Source organism: Juglans microcarpa x Juglans regia, chromosome 6D (genome assembly GCF_004785595.1).
Source record: "Juglans microcarpa x Juglans regia isolate MS1-56 chromosome 6D, Jm3101_v1.0, whole genome shotgun sequence".
Classification (NCBI taxonomy): Eukaryota; Viridiplantae; Streptophyta; class Magnoliopsida; order Fagales; family Juglandaceae; genus Juglans; species Juglans microcarpa x Juglans regia.
The window spans coordinates 8124623-8148249 of NC_054604.1; the positions used below are offsets into that span (position 1 = coordinate 8124623).

The following is a 23627-nucleotide window of genomic DNA, read 5'->3' on the forward strand; positions in this document are numbered from 1 at the left end:
AAAATCACACAAAGAATACCAAAATTTAGTGATTCGGCTTAGAACATAGCCTACGTTCACTAGTGAAGTCAATTTTCAAAGGAATTCACTAATAAAGATAGAGTACAAGAGAGGTATAACAAAACACTCATTAATCCCAAAGTTCCAATACACCCAAATGAGCTCTCAAGCTCACAAATAGAACTCACAAGGAGGTCTCTCTCTAGTTGGCGTCCTCTATGAGAGCATTGCTATTGGTTTCATCAAAGTTATATTTAAAATTTGATAAAAAGTACATTATTTCTATAAATCTAAAACCTCTTTAGCTATAACCCCACATTGAATTAGCCATTGAATTCATCAAAATAATAATATAATATTATTTTTTTAATAAAAATATTTTTATTTATTTTTTCATATTTTACAATTACACTAATCATATGTTAATTAATAATTTAATTTGATTCTTACATTATTATTACAAGACGGTTGGAGATTAAACGTAAATAAAAAATAACTTTGGAGATTAAAAGCGAATAAAAAATAGATTTGATGAGTGAATAGTAATCTTTTAAATTGGAAGAAACCCATCCATTTATTGTAAATCAAAGCTTCACATTTATCTCTCTGACTAATCCAATGCAGCTCTATTTTGATAAAATTCATCATATTTTGCATTGGTTAAACTTTTGATGAAGTCAATGCCAATGCTCTGAGTGTTGGCCACTTAAACAAATCCAAAAACTCAAAAATACATAGAAAACAACATGTATTTATAGCAAATGGTGCGGACCCTAATTTCAGAACATTCGCTTGAGTGAACGTTAGGGTTGCCACCCCGCTCGAGCGGAGTGTCGAGTGAACTCACGAGTTGGCCTTCCGCTTGAGTTGACTGTTGAGAGGGTGTCGAACGAACTCTCTGTCTGAAACTTCGCTCGAGCAGACTATCAAGCGAAGTGTCGAGCCAACGTTGCTTGAGCCAGGGTCAAGCCACAGTCGAGCTAGGATCAAGCAACAGTCAAGCCAAGCCTAAAAAATGACATTTTCAACAGGAAATCAAGCTAAACTCAACACAAAGTTTACTGAACATTACAGTATCTCCACAGCATGCCAATGGAGCAAGCTGCAGACACTGCACGTGCTCCTTTTTTTTCACATTTTTCTGTCATAAGATTCAGGAAGAGATATAAATATTTATGTTCCTAAGCACGTTGACTTGATGGCCAAAAGTATCAAAAAGCCCTGTAGTCTTTGTTTCTATATCAGATTATTAGTTATGTATCAATTTTTGCATATAATGATTCACGCAAAAGGATCCATTTCGATCCCTTGTTTGCATGTTGTGCGTGAGATGTAATCCCCCACATATATCTTAAGTGCTCATAAAGTTCATGGGCTCCAGAATAGTAGGTGTTTGGTTTTTAATACCTATTTCTTAACTAAAACTGTATCAATGGCACATAGTTCATGAATTCTCACAGTTCAAAATGTCATTTTTTTTAACCCTTTTCTATGTTTGTTTTTTAAATAATAGAAGTGAGTTGATCAAAATCTCCAAAGTCTATAAGCTATTATGGTTTTTTTTTTCTTAAAAAAGTAAAAGTAAAAGTAAAAATAAAAATAGATTGTATTGCAATTACTTTCTTTTCCTTTTCTTTCTTTTAAGAAAATAAAATTTGCAATAAAAGATATATTTAGGGTACACACACTATTACTACAAAGGGCCTTGAAGCAAGCAAATTGTGACTCATCAAATTATTATAACGTTAGTCACTAATGTGATATGAAAATCCATGTCTCTCTATGTCAAATCAGAATGAAAAATAATAAAATAATTAAAAATGAATTTAGGAGATTTTAAATATATATATTTTTAAATATTAATTAGAAAATTGAATGATGACGACTATTAGGTGAGTTGTGTTTGAGTTGTGCAGGATTTTTAATGAATGATGCTAAAAACAAAACCATTATCCCCTAATTATCTTCTTTGCTAACGTTTTTTTTTTCTAATTATTTAGATTTATCATATTACTTTTTAAATGAGTAATTGGTACGTTTGGATGATAAACTCATTTCAACTCATCATTACAACCTTTTCAAATTTCAACACAAACTATAATAAATAATTCAACTTTTTCAAATCTCAAAATAATAATAATATTAAAAATAATATTTTAATAATATTTTATCATCTTAACTCAATTCAGTTCAACATCCAAATGCAGCCAAACGTAGACCATCATCTACTACCATTACTCCCGCTCTACAAGCATGATAGCGTTTAATAACTCTTTAAGTTCTAATCTTTTATGGCAATGATTGCTCTAAGGGTAAGCACTACCACCTCAATAGAATGGGAGTAACAAGGAGATAGTGATATAGTTTCTATCATTTTTTTTAATAAATTTTAGATATATTCTTACTAATATATATTTAATGCTACCGTGGCATTTGAGTAACAAGGATTGCCACATTAATTTAATTGTTATGTGGTAGTGATATAAGTTATAATAGCCATGGTGATTGATGCTGAAAATGGTCACATGAGGAGACGATGATACTATGGGAGAAAGAGGGTGTGAACAAGGTAAGCGTGGGCAATCACATCCGCAAAATAAAGCCGAGAGTGTGCATGAATGTATGTACCTAAGCTAAAGATACATGCATTAAAAACCAAAACTCATTACAAGAGGAGTAGAAGAATGAGAGAAAATGGGGAGAAGGGGAAAAGAGGGGGAAAGGATAGGGTGGTGGTTCATCCATGACAATAGTAGGGAGCAAAGACCTCAAAAAGAGGACGGTGAAGAAATACCTCTATATGATAACTTTAGTCCCCCACCTTTGTTTCTTTTTGCTTTTGTTTTGTTTTTGAAAAATGTTACTTTATCCACTCATTTTGACACCTCATATATTTTAATTTTTTTCTTTATTTAATAGTTAAAGAAGTGATTATTAGTATATAGATATTTTTTTTATATATTTTTTAAAAATATTTTAAAATGATAAAAAAATTGAAAAAAATGAAAAGGTGAATTTGGCCTAGTGGTAATTTGCAGCGGGCTACTCTGAGTGGCAGAGTAGCACCACTCTTTGTTTTTTTAAATCTCATGCATCTTTATACTGCTAAAAAAGATTTAAGGAAAAAGCGCAAGCTTATTTAATCTCATGATTTCTTAAACAAATGTTTATTGTTGTAAAGATAATTTCTACCACAATTCAAAAATTGGATTATTGAGTTTTATAGCCATAATGGAGCGTGGAGATTGCAACAAGTGGTGCGCTAACTAAATTGAAAGTTAAAACTTGAAAGTGTACGCTCTTGTCTACTTAGTTAAAGGAGCATGGAGCCCCCTTGGTAAAACAATGGGGGAAAGCTCAAGTACATAGGTAGATTTGAGACCCAAACTTAGTTATTTGTGGTGACACATGAGCAATATGCATAGAGTAATGATTTGTGCAAGTTCCAAATATATAAATTTCGTGCAGTCCCTTTGTAAAATAGTGGACCCCACCATAAAAAAAAATATAAAAATTACTTTTTTAATGGTCTCACTTTTTTACAAAGAGTTTCTATAAAGTTTATACAACTAAGATTTGTACCTAGCATTATTTATATGTATACGTGGAAAAACGGTGCTAAATATTGGGTGAGGGGAATGTGGAGCTCAAAAGGGCTTTTAATAAGATGAAAAATTAGACATTTCAATCCCTTGGAGAATGTTTTGTCGTGCTAAGTCACTGATGTATCATTATCTCTATTAAATCCCAAGAATGGATTGGATCAAATTGATTGTATTGTTGAACCCCTTTGAGTCTATATGAGTTTGACATATGTGGCAGCAGAGGATAAAAGTAATAGTTCTAGGTGTAATGTCATAAGAAAAGAGAAGAAAGAAGAATGGGGGAGAATGACAAGATGAGGGGAGGGGGTGGAAACCGAAGCTCCTTTTTTTCAAGCACTCAAGAGAGTTATTAAGTGACACAATTTTTTAACAAGTCTTTTGTTCAGGGAATGCACATAAAAAAACATGATGACATCTACTTACTTCATGATATTGTGAAAGATTTAACAAAAATGTTGTTTATGAGTTTTTGGGCCTTTTGGTCTTCGGCTTGGTTTGAATGGGGTAACTTATTTCATATGAATATTTATTTTTTTAATAAGATATAAATAAGTGAAGAAAATATCAAAACAAGATGTTTAATCTAGAAACTTAGAATATTTTAAAATTGACACGATTTATGTTGGGCCCTTTCCCTTTCTAACCTTGCAAATGAGTCCTACATAGTAAGAAGTGGCTTCGGCTAAGCCCATGGGCCCAGTCGAATAACGGGAGCTGAAGATAAAAGAGACTCACCAATTGAGGAGACCTAGGGCATGACACATATAGACATTACTAAGGCCTTTCCAAACCGATACCGCCTTAACAATAAAACAGATATTGCGGGATGGTAATGTATGTCAAGAGCTATTCACCTCATAGGGAACCATTCAAGGGAAGCTTAAATGTTGATAGCCCACACATAAGGAAATGAGGGAAGAATCGAACCTAAAAGAAAGAACTACCAAGTTAAGACAACAAATCTTGTATAAATAATGATCAAGGTACACACAAAAAATACGAGAGCTAATACACCATTGGAGCACAATAAAACTCTATTGACTTAGGCATAATAGACATCACATGCCTAAACCTAAGCCAATTTTCTCTCTGGTTTCAGGTTAAGCGGAGTAGAAGAAATGTGCAAAATTCGTCCTCAACAATTTATAACGAAAATGCTCAAATGTTATACATAATGAAATATGCAAATTTAAAATATATTAAAATTGGCAAACTTTCGACTTGGGTGGGATGATGGACCGAAACTTTCGATCAATCATTTTTCCAGATCAGACCGGATCAATCACCCCTTATGGATCGGACCAGACCGTTAGCTATAGGTCTGGTCAGCCCATATCAGTCTAGGCCAATTACAAATGAGGGCCCAATCATACAAAAAAGTCCATCATTCTTGAAGTATACAAAAAAGTCTGCAATGTGTATTTTCAGGCCATTAATATAAAAAAAGCCCACAATGTTTATAATTTTGAATAATACAACTATTTAACTTTTTTTGAACATTTTTTTACTTAAAAAAAAGCTCACCCTCGAAGTGAGCTTATCGGTGGTTACAGATCTAGAGTCTAATAGGTTGGTATGAGGGCCAAGTTATCCTCAACAGCTGCTCCTACTACAATGGAAGATGGTACACGCATTAACTAACTGTAAGATGAGTTCAATGGATTTAAAGGAGCAATAGAATCTCATATGTAGACATTGGAGGCAGAGGTGATGGCATTGAAGAGGCAATTTGACTCGGTGGTTAAGCAGCTGGCGACATTAACTCTTGAGCTACATAAAAAGAACTCAGGCAATCAGCATGGGGGCTTTTATAATTAGCTTTGACCCCATTTCTTACAATGACCTTATAGAGACCTTTAATAGATTGAGGCAAACTTTGGTCTATGGAGCAGTATAAGGTGGAGTTTGAGGCTATCTCTAATAGGTTGAGAATGTTGTTTGACTTACACAAATTGAGTTGTTTTTGAGTGGGTTGAAAAATGAAAGTAGATTGCCTGTCTGAATGCTCAACCCTCTAGACTTTCTAACAACCTTTAGTTTAGTTAAGATCCAAGAAGAACATGTAAGGATTAGTAAAAGGGGACTTAAGAGTAATAACCCTAATCATTTGGAGGCTGGGAATGTGAATGGATTTAATTCCTAAGCACCTAACCCTAGTAGAACAGCCAGCAAGGCCATAGTGCTTGTGCAAAAAATTAATTCCAGCCAGATGAAGGAAATAAGGGAGATGGGTCTATGTTATTATTGTGATTCCAAATGAAATATAGGGCACAAATGTAAAAATCTAAAGTTTTTCTTGATTGAGGAAGTGGTGGTGTCCGTCTGGAGCGGCAGCTTGACAGCAAGTCTTCGTAGCCACTGCCGAATGACATGAAGCTGCCATGAGGTGGAGCAAGGAGGTGGTGACTCACGGCAGTTGCTGGAACAAGAAGAGGCTGGAAGAAGGTAGAAGAAAGAAGAAGGAAGAAGAAGAAGCTGCACGACGCAAAGGAGAAATGTGATGGAACCCTAAGGGGTCACTCCAAAACGGCACCGTTTTGACAAACAAGGGGCTAGGTTCATTTAAAATGCATGGGCTGCGCCCTTTGCACACGGGTTGGGCCATAGAACTACACACGGGTTGGATCAAATTTAAAAACACACACAAGGCCCAAACAACACACAACCCAAAAAATAAAACACTACTAACTAAAAAAAAAACCCAAACCAAAAACACACCAAAATGAAATAAAATAACACATTTAAATAAAATATAAGGAATTAAAACACATGAAATATAGGGATCTCACATCTTGGATGTGCAGTAGCTACAAACCTTGGGCACAATATCATGGAACTTTAAACAGTTTACCATGTAGTTTTCTATAGAGGACCAGTCCATAACCTTCCAGGGAATGACATTTACACGGTGGTTGGAAGAAAGTTGTTGCAACAAGTTAGAGAGTGAGGGGGTAATATTACAGTTGATAAAAGAAGAGGATAAGGATGCAACCAAGAGAGAAGTGACTCACGATGGGCCTAGGGCCGTTGTTGGATTTGGGCCATTTGCTTGTTTTGGGTTGATTACGTATTGAGTCTGTTTTGTATTAAGTCTGAGTTCAGTAAGTAGTATGTTGTTAGTTACATTTCCAAGCGCGTAAGTGTTGGTTTTCCTTGCTTGGAAGAGACATTATGGATATTCCTTCATTCTATTCTTCCCCAAAAACTTCGAATAAAACAATAAATTGTGAATAAATTTTAAAAATAAAATTATTGAGAAGAGTAGGTGGGTGCGGTCGAGACTATGAACTGGTCTTTAAAAATTTTAAAAATAAAATAAAATAAAATAAAACATATCAACCATAATGAACTGGTCTTTAAGAAAAAAAATAAAAAATAAACAAAGATTTATAAATAGTAGAATAAAAGTTAAATTGTTTATTATATTTTGTATAGAAATTTGAAAAAATTGTTTTGAGATTTGAAAAAGTTGAATTGTTTATTATATTTTATATGAGAATTTGATAAAATTGTAATAATGAAATGAGATAAAATGAGATGAGTTGATATGAGTTTTGAATTCAAATAAGGCCTTACTCCATTTGAAAGTGCCAGTTTCCTACCCCCAAGACTTTTTCTTTTTAATGCCATTTACGTGTTTCTGCCCCCATCCTTTGTGAAGTCTTCCTTTGAAGCCGTCCTCTCTCTCATATAAAAATACTCTTTAAGTTGTTAATTTATTTCATAAAAATTTAATAAATCAAAATCTTCAATTGAGATTATTTGTATGATATTGATATTTCATTCTTATTATTATTTTATTCTAATTAATATTAGAATAATAGAAATTTAATTATATTTTTAAAGATGAATTAATTAAAAGAAAGAAACATAATTAATTATACGACTGGACATAGTTGGAAGTCAATCAAATGCCTCTTTTATATATAGAATAGATGTTGCTCTGTTTTGTGCAACTCTCCATTCTTGCATCCTTCATTTGGTGGAACCTCTGAGGTACCCAGATTGAGATTGTGTTGCCTACTACTAATTTTAATGATTCATTTGTTGTTAAAATGATGGATTTCATTTCTGGGTTTTGATGGGTTTTTCTATAATTTCCATTTTTGTCTTGGCGTTTCTTGTTTTCCTTATCATACGCTCAATACTAACTTCCATTTGCTCGTCTATTGCAAGTCTCTCAGGTTATAAAATAAAAAACCATGTTCCCTTTTCTCGTAATGCTTTTCTGTGTTTGTCCTTGATTTTTTTTTTTTTTTTCCATTTCATTTCTAAGATTTATAGACTTTTTGTTATGTTTTACATAGGTCGCACTTTTTTTTTTTGTTTTTTGTCTTTTGACGATCCTTTGTTTAGCTGGTGAGGAATGGATGAAAATAAAAAAGAATACAATGTTTTTGTTTTCACAAAACTTCTCAACTCATCTCACATCATCTTATCTAATCATTATAATTTTTAGGAGTTGCAATATGTGACACGATCCGTGAATCCAACACGAATATAACACGAAATTAGCAGATTTGATATTAATGCATTCGGGTTAAAACGAGTTGATCTGTTAAGACATAATTTATATATAGATCAATAACGAGTCAACCCGCTTAACCCAAATCAATCCGTTTTGACTTATTTAGATTTTATTTTAAAATCACAATGTTATTATTGTTGAATTGTAATATTGGTATCTCTCAGTATTCTTATATTTTTATTGTTGTGATTGTAATTCTAGACCTATCCTCATTTGTTATTCTAGGGTTGGTAATATTAGTTTTATTATATATTAAAATTTAGAAAATATTGATTTTTTTTATTAGTAGATAGTCTTATTTTTTTAGGATATTGTGGCTATTAATAAATATAAATTTTATTTTTTTATGTGAAATTATGTTAATTAGATCAGTTCAACCGATTTATATAAAATGACTTTAAATGAGTTGTATCGTATTGACTTTTTTCTAATTAATTATTAAATAAGTTGAAACGGGTGACACGACACAACACGACCAGTTATTTAAATGGGTCGGGTTATGATTTGAAAATTTGATACGTTTAGCTTAATGGGTCAGGTTCGTATTGACCTATATAATCGAATATTCATGACTTGACACGACACGAATACAATCCGAAAACATGAATTGTCACCCCTAGACTCGTATCATTAGCTATTTTTCATTCTCGAGTGCTGCCTATTTTGATACTAAATGCTCTTTCTATTCAACTTGTTGGCTTTCAGTTGTTGCTCGTTGCAATCACTCATATTTGACATTGTTTCTTTTTTTTTTCTTCTGCAGAATCATTGTTGATCTTTGTCCATATCAGTAGTATCATACTGGTTTCATTTGCAAGATCGTGTACGCCAAAAAATTTTTCTGATTGAAGTCTGCATATTTATCACTGCAAAATGTCTGGTTCAAATAAATCTCCCGTGAAGATTGCGGAACATAACTCAGTTGATCCTAATTATGTTGTTCATTCGAGCTCAAACCCTATTGACCATGTTGATGAGTTGGAAGATAAGCAAAAACAAAATTCTTCAAGGAGGTCTTCTTCTGACCCTTCCCTAATGACACCAAATTTTGGTGCCAACCCTTCTGATGATGATTCATGGAAAACAACCTCCTCATTGGGAGCTTTTTCTAGACTTTGTTCATCTTCATCAATTGATGTAATCAATGCATCTAGACTTACTGCATTATTGAGTCTAGCGGAAGGCAAGTACATGAACTATGCTGCTTACATGACTGAGGGGAATACAGAGAGTGTCAATAGGAGCCTGAAGATAGCTGAGGAAAAAACCGAGGATGCTACCAAAACTTTGGTCACCTTGCACCACCAGGGTGAGCAAATTACCCGGACCCCCATGGTTGCTACTGACATTGATCAGAATTTGGGAGTAATATGTGATATAATCAGTGAATCTAACACGAATATGAGATGAAATTAACAAATTTGAGTTTGATATAAATGGGTTTAGGTCTGTAAGAAAGGGGCACCCATAGTGGGCACCCCTTCACCTCCTCTTAGGGGTTATGAAGTGGCTTTTAAGCCATTTCATGAGGCTTGATGGCTGGCCCTTAATGGCCAGCCAGGAGGTTACACTAGAGAGGCTATTTATGTAATACTTCGCATTTTAGTGTATTTTTACTAAAAGATTATTTTTATTTATTTAAAAATTTATTCTCGTATTTTAAAATTGGTTGGATTTTTAGTGAGTTTATTTTTTATGATTTTAATTTGGTGAAAATTAATTTTTATGTGCTTTCTTATTATTTATTTATTGCTGTACATTTAAATTGCTTTTCATATTAAATTAATTACTGTGAGATTTAATTATTTCAATTTGACTTTACCATTATGTTTAAATTATTTTATTTAACTTGTTGTTTTAAAATCTTTTCCGTTGGATCATTTTTGTGACCCAAGTTATGAGGATTAGACCTCATTTCTTTCTCTGCATTTTTCTTTTCCTTTTCTTTTTTTTTTCTTCTTCTTTCCTTTTTCTTTCTTCTTCTTCCTTCCCCTCCCGCGCGACCCAGCCCCCTCTCCCCCGTGCATTTTTTTCGTCCGCCCAGCCCACTGCCGTCGCGCCGCCGTGACTGTCACCGCCCACCCCACCATTTGGTTCCTCAGCCGCCGGCGACCTTACCCCACCAACCTCATCTCCATTCGCGTCGCCGTTAGCCACCACGAGCCCATTGAAGCCGCGGCACTCTTTCCGCCGCTGCGCCGCCGTCGCACCACCATTGGCCACCATCTTCTCACCACATCATCCTCGACCTCTTGGCAACCCATTGGCCCCAACCCCAGCTCCGATCCGCCACCGGTGAAGCTCCACCATCTACATTTCCGATTTGGGTATTTTGGTCTTCTACTGCCCATTGCGCCGCCACCCACGGCCAACCTTCACTACCACTAGTTTCATCGACCTCCTTAGGCCCTACCCTATCATTTTTGGGTCTTCGTTTGTCCCCGTTTGAAAGTGGGTATTTGTGACCCACGACCACAGTGTATTTTGCACTGTTACGTTGCTCAGACGTCATTTCTTGCAGCTTCGTGATCCATCGGAAATTGCTATATAGCGCTGTAAGTATTTCTTCAAAGAATTCTTGTGAATTTAATGTATTTTTGCACTAACACATTTCACTGTATTTGAACTGTTGATTGGTTTTGCAGGACTGAGTCCGAGGAGTACGGGGGTCGGATGGATTGATGATTGGAGTTGTTTGGTTGGATTTGATTGGATTGGTAATTATTGGTTTGGATATTGTGTTGGTTCATGTACATTGCATTTGGCACGCATGATCATGTTTGTAAAGGAAAACTGAGTTTTCGTGTATTGCATTCATGTTCATGTGTTTATGAAAACTGGGTTTTCAAGTGAGTATGGAATTTGGGTGCATGTGTATCACGACCCCAAGCCGAGATGGGGCATTATCTCGGTGGAGCTTCTCTGGTTACTCGGGAGCGGAATATACTGAGTAATGTCCCCTGGATTGTCGCCGGGCGACAATGGGATCGGACGAGAGATTCGTGCCGACTCCGTGGTCCTTCTGCTGGCGGGGACTAGAGGATGTCTGGCCACGTACGCGCTGGGCGCGGAACTGGGCATCGCTCATTGCGTAGTGTGGGTGCTTGGCCATGTACGCGCCGGACGCGGAACTGAGCACCGCTTCGAAGCCAGGACGTGCGGATGGTCCATAGGGGAGGCCATGGTGCATAGGGTAATAACGGATTAATTGGCTATTTTCTGGGAAAATAGTGTGCGTTGGATTTTGTGTAAATCATTTTCTGGGAAAATGTTTTACGGATTATTTTCGGGTCAAATGGGATTTTGGCATGTGTTGGAAAATTATCATTTTCGGGAAAAATGATGTTTTGAGGAAAAATACATATTTCATCATATGCATACATGTTAGTTGCATTAAATGCATTTTATTCTTGAGGATTATTTGGGTTATACTTACCTGCGATACCATTTTGTGGTAACGCAGATTTTGATGCAGATGAGGAGGATGAGGGCGAGCCTGAGGAGACAGCTCCGCCTGAGGAGTGATCTGGGATCACTCGTTTGTTTATTTGAAAACTATTGTATTATATTTTCATGGATGACTGTATAACTGCTATTTAAATTTTTACTGATGTTTGATTGTAAATAACTTCTGGTACTTAGTTGACTATCCGCTGCGTTATTTTATTTGTACACTGTTGCATGTACACACACTGGCACTTCGTTGGGATGTGTGACCTTGTTGTCACCATCCTGGCGTCTCGATCCCCGTGTCTTTATATAAGGGGATTGAGGGCGCCACAATTCACATAGTCTCTCCCCTCTTTGAAAGAAATACTTGTATTAAGAACGATTTCTCTCTCAAATGGTTCTCTCTTGTAACGGCATCTAAGCTGTGGAACGTGTGAGCGTTGCTCTAGTATTTCCACGTAGCACACTCCACCATCGATGTGAAGATCGTGGATGAACAACGATACTAGAGAAAACATGGAACAACCGCACTAGATCCGAGATATTTCCTGTGAGGTAATATCGTTTCCGCTGTGCATTCTGATCTAGTATTTCTAACAAGGTCCAAAGTCCAAATTTTATTTTTTCTTAAAAAAGTAAAAGTAAAAGTAAAAATAGATTGTATTGCATTGATATCAATATAGTAGAATGAAAATAGGATAGAATATTATGCTCTATAACTCATTGCAATTACTTTCTTTTTCTTTTAAGAAAATAAAACTTGTAAGAAAAAATATATTTAGGGTACAGACACTGTTACCACAGAAGGCCTTGCAAGCAAGCAAATTGTGACTCATAAAATTATAACGTTAGTCACTATAGTGACATGAAAATCCATGTCTCTCTATGTCAAATAAGAATGAAAAGTAAAAAAATAATTAAAAGTGAATTTAGGGGATTTTAAATAATTTTTTTAAAAATATTAATTAGGCAATTGACTGATGATGACTAGTAGGTGAGTGTTGGCCACACCAAGGATGGATTTAGTTATGCAGGATTTTAAATGAGTGATGCTAAAAACAAAACCATTATCCCCTAATTATCTGCTTTGCTAAGGTTTTTTCTAATTATTTAGATTTATCATATTAATTTTTTAAATGAGTACTATTAAAAAGTAGACCATTATTCTACTACCATTACTCCGACTCTACAAGCATGATAGCGTTTAATAACTCTTAAGTTCTAATCTTTTATGGCAATGATTGCTCTAAGGGTAAGCACTACCACCTTAATAGAATGGGAGTAACAAGGAGATAGTGATATAGTTTCTAGCATTTTTTTTTAATAACTTTTAGATATATTCTTACTAATATATATTTAATGCTACCGTGGCATTTGAGTAAACTGCATGGATTGTCACATTAATTTAATTGTTTTGTGGTAGTGATATAAGTTATAATAGCCATGGTGATTGATGCTGAAAATGGTCACATGAGGCGACGATGATACAATGGGAGAAAGAGGGTGTGAACAAGGTAAGCTTGGGCAATCACATCCGCAAAATAATAAGATATAAATAATTATTAGTGTATTGATATATTTTTTTATATATATTTCAAAAATATTTTAAAATAATAAAAAAAATTGAAAAAAAATGAAAATGTGAATTTGGCCTAGTGGTAACTTGCAGTGCGCTACTTGAAGTGGCAGAATAGCACCGCTCTTTGTTTTTTTAAATCTCATGCATCTCTATACTACTAAAAAAGATTTAAGGAAAACGCACAAGCTTATTTAATCTCATGATTTCTTAAACAAATGTTTATTGTTGTAAAGGCAATTTCTACCACAATTCAAAAATTGGATTATTGAGTTTTATAGCCATAATGGAGCTTGGAGATTGCAACAAATGGTGCGCTAACTTGATTGAAAGTTAAAACTTGAAAGTGTACGCTCTCGTCTAGTTAGTTAAAGGAGCATGGAGCCCCCTTGGTAAAACAATGGGGGAAAGCTCAAGTACATAGGTAGATTTGAGACCCAAACTTAATTATTTGTGGTGACACATGAGCAATATGCATAGAGTAATGATTCGTGCAAGTCTCAAATATATAAATTTCGTGCAGTCCCTTTATAAAATAGTGGACCCCACCATGAAAAAAATATAAAAATTACTTTTTTAATGGGTCTCACTTTTTTACAAAGAGTCTCTATAAAGTTTATACAACTAAGATTTGTACCTAGCATTACTATATGCATACGTGAAAAAACGGTGCTAAATATTGGGTGAGGGGAATGTGGAGCTCAAAAGGGCTTTTAATAAGATGAAAAATTAGACATTTCAAGTCCTTGGAGAATGTTTTGTCGTGCTAAGTCACTTATGTATCATTATCTCTATTAGATCCCAAGAATGGATTGGATCAAATTGATTGTATTGTTGAACCCCTTTGAGTCTATATGAGTTTGACATATGTGGTAGCAGAGGATAAAAGTAATAGTTCTAGGTGTAATGTCATAAGAAAAGAGAAGAAAGAAGAATGGGGGAGAAGGACAAGATGAGGGGAGGGGTGGAAACCGAAGCTCATTCTCTTTTTCAAGCACTCGAGAGTTATTAAGTGATATAGTTGTTTAACAAGTCTTTTGTTCAGGGAATGCACATAAAAAACATGATGACATCTACTTACTTCATGATATTGTGAAAGATATAACAAAAATGTTGTTTATGAGTTTTTGGGCCATTTGGTCTTTGTCTTGGTTTGAATGGGGTAGCTTATTTCATATGAATATTTATTTTGTTTAATAAAATATAAATAAGTGAAGAAAATATCAAAACAAGATGTCTAATCTAGAAACTTAGAATATTTTAAAATTGACACGATTTATATTGAGCCCTTTCCCTTTCTAACCTTGCAAATGAGTCCTACATAGTAAGAAGTGGCTTCGGCTAAGCCCATGGGCCAATTCGAATAATAGGAGCTGAAGATAAAAGGGACTCGCCATTTGAGGAGACCTAGGGCATGACACATATAGACATTACTAAAACCTTTCCAAACCAATATCGCCTTGACAATAAAATAGATATTGCGGGATGGTAATGTATGTCAAGAGGTATTCACCTTGTAGGGAACCATTCAAGGTAGGGGTGTTCATTTGAGTTCCGACTCGGGAACCAGGGTATACCCGGACCGGATTGGTCCGGGTCAGACCCGGGTTGAAACCTGGGTGGATTCGGATTTTTTGAAGCCTGGAAATCTGGGTTCCGGGTTGTACCTGGATTTATTAATATTATTTTTATGTAAAAACCTTTATTTTATTAAAAATATTTGTGTTCTAAAAGCTCAATTAGCAAAACACAAAATTTCAAACCATAATTATTTTTTATTCAAAAGCCTTTATTTTTTTTAAAGAAGTCAAGTTGGAACGCATAATGTGTTCTAAATACTAAATGCATAAATTCATCCATGCATGCATCACGATACAATCCATTACATATTACATTATTTGATATTTATACATTACATTACAATATACAAAATTACAATATATGAATTGCAAAATCAGTAACATGTCCATCAATGATTTAATCTCCACACCAAATAGCAACTTCAAGTAATTTGACTGAGGATCCTGCATAACACAGTTTTGAACATTGATTATATACAAGGATTAAGACAAATTCCACTTAAAAAATTAAAGATTAAGATGAGAATGGATTTTTTTTTCCAAATACACCCACACTAACAAATATTTTGTAGAGTTTTCATTCAAATACATATCCACATCCACTTCTCTTAGGAAAATTAATAAACAAGTACATAAAACATAGTAGTACTCAAGTATAAAAAAGCTACACAATCTCTTTGTCCTCACTCGCTTAACAATATGAATATCAAAATGCTTAATACAGTAGTACTTGTGCTAGTACGTACTCAACTTTGTTTCATTGAAGCATGTAACAAAACCTGACTAATGCACACCCTCTTTGTTTCATTGAAGCATGCAATTTCAAACCTTTTTTTTTTTTCAAGTATTTTTATACAAACTATAGTTCAAATAGTTGGTGCAGTACCATGACTCTGAAGAAATTGTTGCTGATCCCCAAAGTTGGCCTCAAAGTGGATATTTAACAAGAAAAATAAATGCATGAGGTTGAAACTTGTAATAAATATTCACAATTAAATATAGAAACGTGATTAGAGGACTAGTTGCTTCACCAAAGATAATGAATCAGCTTGATAGAAACATGAAGCTTTAAAAAATGTAAGTCAATGTAGATCTTCCCACCTAAACAGAACTACCAAGTCAATGAACCAAAACATGCAATGGGAATGGACCACAAGCAGAAGGCTACAACTTCTAAAGTCTGAAACTAGATTGAACTTGGCTTAACTCTCTAAAGTCTTTGCTTTTCCTAAAAATAATTTGGAATCCAAAGGCCCCAATTTTTTTTTCCAAACTCCACCTAGAAACACAACTAATTTTTAAAAAAAAATCTTGAAAAATCCAAGATACAAAATCCACGGCTCAAGCATTTTGCAGCTAGATAGATCTAAACAGATACTCCTTAAACATTCAAACAGATCTAACCCATAAAAATACTACTCAAATATTCAAACATTCTCATAAAAAAAAAAAACTCAAAATCAACAAAGAGGGAACAAAACAGAGGGAAGAAAGAAAACATACCCAAACGGAAATACGTTCTAATCTCTTGGATCTCAAGCTCAAGCACTTCCACCGTTTGGCATCGCAGATAGCAGAGAGAGAGATAGAGCATATGAGATAGAGCAACACTTCCACCAAACGGAAATATGTTCTAATCTCTAGGCTATTTTTACTAGCAAAATAACAAAAAAAAACCTAGATCTATTAAACTAATAGCATATTCTTTATACCTATGTTTAACAAAATAACAAAAAACCCAAATTGCAGAGAACAAACCTTGGGTCATGAGGATGAGGCAAGTCGGCAACGAAGATGATGGGGTCACGAGGATGACGGGGTTTCTTCAATTGACAATGAGGGAGAAGGATAGGGTTTCTTCGTCGGCATTGAGGGAGGTAGGCTAGGGTTTCTTCATCGGCATTGAGGGAGGGAGGCTAGTGTTTCTTCGTCGACACAGAGGGAGGGAGGCTAGGATTTCTTCGGATTGAGTGAGAGAGAAAGAGAGAGAGAGAGTACCGGAACAACGTTTTGATCCGGACTGGAACCCAGAATCGGAATCCGATTTTTCGAGTTTTGGACGGGGCCGGGAAAAAACCCTGCCCGGATGAACAATGTTAATTCAAGGGAAGCTTAAATGTTGATAGCCCACACATCAGGAAATGAGGGGAGAATCAAACCTAAAAGAAAGAATTACCAAGTTAAGACAACAAATCCTGTATAAATACTGATCAAGGTATGCACAAAAAATACGAGAGCTAATACACCATTGGAGCACAATAAAACTCTATTGACTTAGGCATCAGAGATCACATGCCTAAACCTAAGCCAATTCTCTCTTTGGTTTCAGGTTAAGCGGAGTAGAAGAAATGTGCAAAATTCTTCCTTAACAATTTATATCGAAAATGCTCCAATGTAATACATAAAGAAATATGCAAGTTTAAAATACATTAAAATTGGCAAACTTTCGGCCTGGGTGGGATGATGGACCGAAACTTTCGATCAATCATTTTTCCAGATCGGATCGGATCAATCACCCCTTATGGACCGGACCAGACCGTTAGCTATCGGTCTGGTCAGCCCATATCGGTCTAGGCCAATTTCAAATGGGGGCCCAATCATACAAAAAATCCCATCATTCTTGAAGTATACAAAAAAGTCTGTAATGTGTATTTTCAACCCATTAGTATAAAAAAAAAGCCCACAATATTTATAATTTTGAATAATACAACTATTTAACTTTTTCTGAACATTTTTTTACTTAAAAAAAAAAAGCTCACCCTCGAAGTGAGTTTATCGGTGGTTACATATCTTAAGTATAATAAGTTGGTATGAGAGCCAAGTTATCCTCAACAGCTGATCCTACTGCAATGGAAGAAGGTACACACATTTACCAACTGTAAGATGAGTTCAATGGATTTAAAGGAGCAACAAAATGTCATATGTAGACATTGGAGGCAGAGGTGATGGCACTGAAGAGGCAATTTGACTAAGTGGTTAAGCAGCTGGCAACATTAACTCTTGAGCTACATAAAAAGAACTCAGGCAATCAGCATGGGGGCTTTTATAATTAGGTTTGACCCCAGTTCTTACAATGACCTTATAGAGACCTTTAATAGATTGAGGCAAACTATGGTCTGTGGAGGAGTACAAGGTGGAGTTTGAGGCTATATCTAATAGGTTGAGAAGGTTGTCTGACTTACACAAATTGAGTTTTTTTTTAGTGGGTTGAAAAATGAAATTTGATTGCCTGTCTGAATGCTCAACCCTCTAGACTTTCTAACAACCTTTAGTTTAGTTAAGATCCAAGAAGAACATGTGAGGATTAGTAAAAGGGGACTTATGAGTAATAACCCTAATCATTTGGAGGCTGGGAATGTGAAGAGATTTAACTCCCAAGCACCTAACCCTAGTAGAACAGCCAGCAAGGCCATAGTGCCTGTGCAGAAAATTAATTCCAACCAGATGAAGGAAAGAAGGGAGAGGGGTCTATGTTATTATTGTGATTTCAATTGAAATCCAGGGCACAAATGTAAAAATCTAAAGTTTTTCTTGATTGAGGAAGTAGAGGATGATGGGGATGGAGAATGAAAATTACCTACTTAGCTTTCACAAGTTAATTTGGGTAATGAGACTGTGGATCTACCAGAGGTAACCAATAAACCCGAGATCTCCATTCATGCTTTGGTAGGATCATCTAACCCTTGGACTATGAGAGTTAAGGGGAAGGTTGCAGGGCACTGGGTAGTAATTTTTACAAACTCAGATTGCACCCACAACTTCATAGACCCACTATGGCTAAGAGGTCCAAATTAGTAACCTGTTTGTAAGAGAAAGTGAAAGTAAGAGTAGCTAGTGGAGATTAATTGCTTAGTGTAGGGAAGGGGGTCAGGAGTTAAGGTGGTGATTCAGGGGGTCCCATTCACCTTGGACTTATTTGTGTTAGAACTGGTTAATTGTGATTTGGTCTTGTGTGGAGCCCTTGACCCCCATGTGTTATTTTTGTAGAGTTCGTGACATCGAGATGATGATCACATGGATCACGCACCCCAACGACCAGTGCTCAGAGTGTGTACATCATGCAATAAGTATACAATATAATATTCACAGCGGAGAAATAAAAAAGTCATTCTTTATTATGTACTAGAATGTTCAAAAACATTAAACTATTTTTACAAGAATTATACAGTCATCTGACAGATAATTTAAAGAAAAGAAATAACATAAGGGAAACAAATCCCATAACGTTGATCGACATATCAACAAGTCATGCCTCTGGCGGAGCCGGTCCCTCGGGTTCATACTCGTGCTCTGCGTCAGATTCTACCGTACCATAAGACGGAAACGTAGGATAAAACACCACAATAAGATTATGACATCTCAGCAAGTAATTAACCATAGCAAAACATCCAAGAGATTTAAAACACATGTCCACATACTGTCAAATATGAAGGAAACAAAACCACATTTATTTTTTCCCAAAAATACACTTTTAATTACTCACGCCAAAAATCCCATTTGGCCCAATCATATCCGTTATTTTATTATGCATGTACCATGGTCTCCCCTATGGACCATCTGCATACCTTGGCTCTCATCGTCACACCACGGGTAATATCCATGCATGAGACTTCGTAACGAGCGATGTCCAATTCCGCTTCTGGTGCGTACATGGCTAAACATCCTCTAATTTCGCCAGCAAAAGGTCACGGAATCGGTACGAGAGCGTTACCGTCTCGTCCTTTCCCGTCGTCGCCCTGCGACAACTTAGGGAACGTCACGTCAGTTTGTTACGCTCCCGAGTGACCAGAGGAGCTCCACTAAGATAATGCCCCATCTCAGCTTGGGGTCGTGATACACACGCACCTATAATTACCTTCAGTCTCAATTTTTAACCAGACAACGTGACTTCATAACATAATTTATTAAAGACGATAAATATGTATGACAACATATATTGGATGACATGGTAAATAGCTCATTTACATAAAATCTCAATAATTACCAATATACAGTTTCACAAACAACTACATGCGTAATCCTGTCCTCCAATCCGGCCCAAGGCCCAAGTCCAACAACTACTACAATTTAATCCCAACACTTCAACGGCCCAAGGCCCAATTCCAACAAACCAACAGTTTACAAATAAATGAAAATTATAATAACACCATTTAAAACTCATGGGTTTCATTGGAGAATTACATACACGAAAATGAGAAATTTTTGGAAGATCGCGCGAGAGGGGGTCTACCAAAGGTAGCGGAACAGTGGTGATGCACAGTGGTTCAAGTGTAAAACAATGATAGTTTTTGGGGAATTTTTCACAAGGAAAATTCAGTCTAGGGTTAGCTAAATGGAAGAAAGGGTTCTATTGTGGTGGGTCATGATGGTGTACACGGCGGCGCAGGGTGAAACTCACGATGGTGCACGGCAAAACTACTCTAAAATTCTCGGATTCACAACCAAAAATTTATAGAACAAAAATTAAACACAAGCGAGATGGAAAAGCTTTAACAAGAGAGGGAGGAAAAATCAAGGAGAGGTTTTAATGAGGGACCCCTTGGCCTATTTATAGGCCAAGTATGGCGGTTTGAGGCTCACGGGGACAACATGCAGAAGAGGAAACCGAAGTGCAAGCCATGGAGGGAACGCGTGGCAGTGTGGGTTGTGTGGTGAAGTGGTGGGTTGACAACAGATGAAGGAAGCACAACTGATAGACATGGGGCAGCCATGGAAGCTCAAGGTGGAAGGTAGTGGTGGCCGTCTGGAGCGACAGCTTGACAACAAGTCTTCGGAGCCACTGCCAAATGACACGGAGCTGCCATGAGATGGAGGAAGGAGGTGGTGACTCACGGGAATTGCTGGAACAAGAAGAGGTTGGAAGAAGGTAGTAGAAAGAAGAAGAAAAGAAGAAGAAGCTGCACGACGCAAAGGAGAAATGTGTTGGAACCCTAAGTGGTCACTCCAAAAAGACGCTATTTTGACAAATAGGGGGCTGGGTTCATTTAAAACGCGCGGGCTGAGCCCTTTGCACACGGGTTGGGCCATAAAACTACGCACGGGCTGGATCAAATTTAAAAACACACACGCGGCCCAAACAACACACAAACACAACCCAAAAAATAAAATACTACTAATCAAAATAAAACCCAAACCAAAAACACACTAAAATGAAATAAAATAACACATTTAAATAAAATATAAGGAATTAAAACACATGAAATATAGGGATCTCACATCTTGGGTGTGCAGTGGCTACAAACCTTGGGCACAATATCATGGAACTTTAAACAGCTTACCTTGTAGTTTTCTATAGAGGACCAGTCCATAACCTTCCAGGGAATGAAGTTTACGCAGTTGTTGGAAGAAAGTTCTTGCAACAAGTTAGAGAGTAAAGGGGTAATATTACAGTAGATAAAAGAAGATGAACTAGCCTTGGGGCAGAACCACTTTGAGCCCTATAAAGATAATGTTGCAACTGTGCACTGAAGTTTTCAAGGAGCTAGAAGGTCTCCCTCCTTTTAGGACTCATGATCACTTGATTAATCTACAACTAGGGGCTAAACTAGTTTCTATTAGGCCTTATAAGTATACCTTTCTTGTTTCAAAAGGATGAGATAGAGAGGATTGTCCAAGAACTCTTGAGCTTGGGGGTAATTTAGCCCAAACAAAACCCCTATTTCTCTCCAGTGTTGTTAGTCAGGAAGACAAACGGAACATGAAGGATGTGTGTTAATTACAGGGCTCTTAACAAGGTTATTGTGAAGGATAAGTTCCCCATTCCAGTGTTGGAGGAACGACTGAATGAATGTTCAAGACTATTTTCTAAGCTGAATATCAGATCAAAATACCATCAAAGCTAAATTGTTACAATCCCTACATAGCAGTTCATGGCGGGGTCACAATCTAAAACTACCACAAGCTAAAAGCTTGTTTCTTAAACATTGTGGACAAGATGCTTTAATAGATCGGGGTATTGTTGTATACCTGAGCTACTCGTCGGTCGAGACTACCAAGGGGTCATGACAGTGGGAGGGTTAGGGTTAGTGAAGTTAAGAATGAGAGAAGGAAGAGGATAAGGATGCAACTAAGAGAGAAGTGACTCAAGATGGGCCTAGGGCAGTTGTTGGATTTGGGCCATTTGCTTGTTTTGGGTTGATTACGTATTGAGTCTGTTTTGTATTAAGTCTGAGTTCAGTAAGTAGTATGTTGTTAGTTACATTTCCAAGCGCGTAAGTGTTGGTTTTCCTTGCTTGGAAGAGACTTTATGGATATTCCTTCATTCTATTCTTCCCCAAAAACTTCGAATAAAACAATAAATTGTGAATAAATTTTAAAAATAAAATTATTGAGAAGAGTAGGTGGGTGCGGTCGAGACTATGAACTGGTCTTTAAAAATTTTAAAAATAAAATAAAACATATCAACCATAATGAACTGGTCTTTTAAGAAAAAAAATAAAAAATAAACAAAAATTTATAAATAGTAGAATAAAAGTTAAATTGTTTATTATATTTTGTATGAAAATTTAAAAAAGTTGTTTTGAGATTTGAAAAAGTTGAATTGTTTATTATATTTTGTGTAAGAATTTGATAAAATTGTAATAATGAAATGAGATAAAATGAGATGAGTTGAGGTGAGTTTTGAATTCTCATATAAAAATACTCTTAAGTTGTTAATTTATTTCATAAAAATCTAATAAATCAAAATCTTCAATTGAGATTATTTGTATGATATTAATATTTTATTCTTATTAATATTTTATTCTAATTAATATTAGAATAACAGAAATTTAATTATATTTTTAATGATGAATTAATTAAAAGAAAGAAACATAATTAATTATACAAATGGAAATAGTTGGAAGTCAATCAAGTGCCTCTTTTATATATAGAATAGATGTTGCTCTGTTTTGTGCAACTCTCCATTCTTGCATCCTTCATTTGGTGGAACCTCTGAGGTACCCAGATTGAGATTGTGTTGCCTACTACTAATTTTAATGATTCATTTGCTGTTAAAATGATGGATTTCATTTCTGGGTTTTGATGGGTTTTTCTATAATTTCCATTTCTGTCTTGGCGTTTCTTGTTTTCTTTATCATACGCTCAATACCAACTTCCATTTGCTCGCCTATTGCAAGTCTCTCAGGTTATAAAATAAAAAACCATGCATGTTCCCTTTTTCCTGGTTATGCTTTTCTGGGTTTGTCCTTGATTTTATTTATTTATTTATTTATTTCAGTTCTAAGATTTATAGACTTTTTGTTATGTTTTACATAGGTCGCAACTTTTTTTTTTTTTTTTGTTTTTCTGTCTTTTGGTGACCCTTTGTTTAGTTGGTGAGGAATGGATGAAAAAAAAAAAAAAAACAACAATGTTTTTTTGTTTATGTTTTATGGCTGATAGAGAATAAAAGTTGGAGAGTTTTATTATTTATGTGCATTTTTATTATTTGTTAGTACAAAGGATAGTTCAGTTTTTGGATGGAATTTTTTTTCCTGAGATTTAGATAGTGAGTTATATAAGATGAAACGAGATAAAAGTTAAAAATTGAATAAAATATTATTAGAATATTAGTTTTTAATATTATTTTTATTTTGAGATTTAAAAAATTTGAATTATTTATTATATTTTGTTTGAAAATTCAGAAAATTTGTAATAATTAGATGAAATGAGATGAGATGAGTTGAATTGTTTTCTGAATCCAAACAAGGCCTTCTATTTATTTTCTTGTAGTGTCCCACAGTTTTTTTTTTAATTTTTTATTTTAAAAAAAAACAAGTAATAGAAAACTATGACTAACTTTTCTTGTAAAAAAAAAAAAAATGCTACAACCACAAAGAGATATCACTAAAATAATTATATAAACTGACGTAACTTCACGGGAGGCTGCCTATTTTGATACTAAATAC

At 35.4% G+C, this 23627-nt stretch overlaps 1 protein-coding gene and 1 long non-coding RNA gene across 2 annotated transcripts; one reads left to right on the forward strand and one right to left on the reverse strand.

The window, feature by feature from the left end:
• Positions 1–8926: 8926 nt before the first annotated feature.
• LOC121235355 (SNAP25 homologous protein SNAP33-like) lies at positions 8927–9543 on the forward strand. The gene has a single exon (XM_041131704.1). It carries the CDS (start codon positions 9007–9009, stop codon positions 9541–9543), a length of 537 nt encoding a protein of 178 aa, XP_040987638.1. The 5' UTR covers positions 8927–9006.
• Positions 9544–14997: 5454 nt separating this feature from the next.
• LOC121234256 lies at positions 14998–16373 on the reverse strand. The gene is made up of 2 exons (XR_005934348.1): positions 16243–16373; positions 14998–15183 (listed from the first exon to the last, which is right to left on the reverse strand). It is a non-coding gene; the product is annotated as an uncharacterized LOC121234256 (long non-coding RNA).
• Positions 16374–23627: the final 7254 nt, after the last annotated feature.

What these genes read in the sequence shown, in the direction of transcription:
- LOC121235355 (XM_041131704.1), top strand. Translation starts at nt 9,007, where the DNA reads ATGTCTGGTTCAAATAAATCTCCCGTGAAGATTGCGGAACATAACTCA.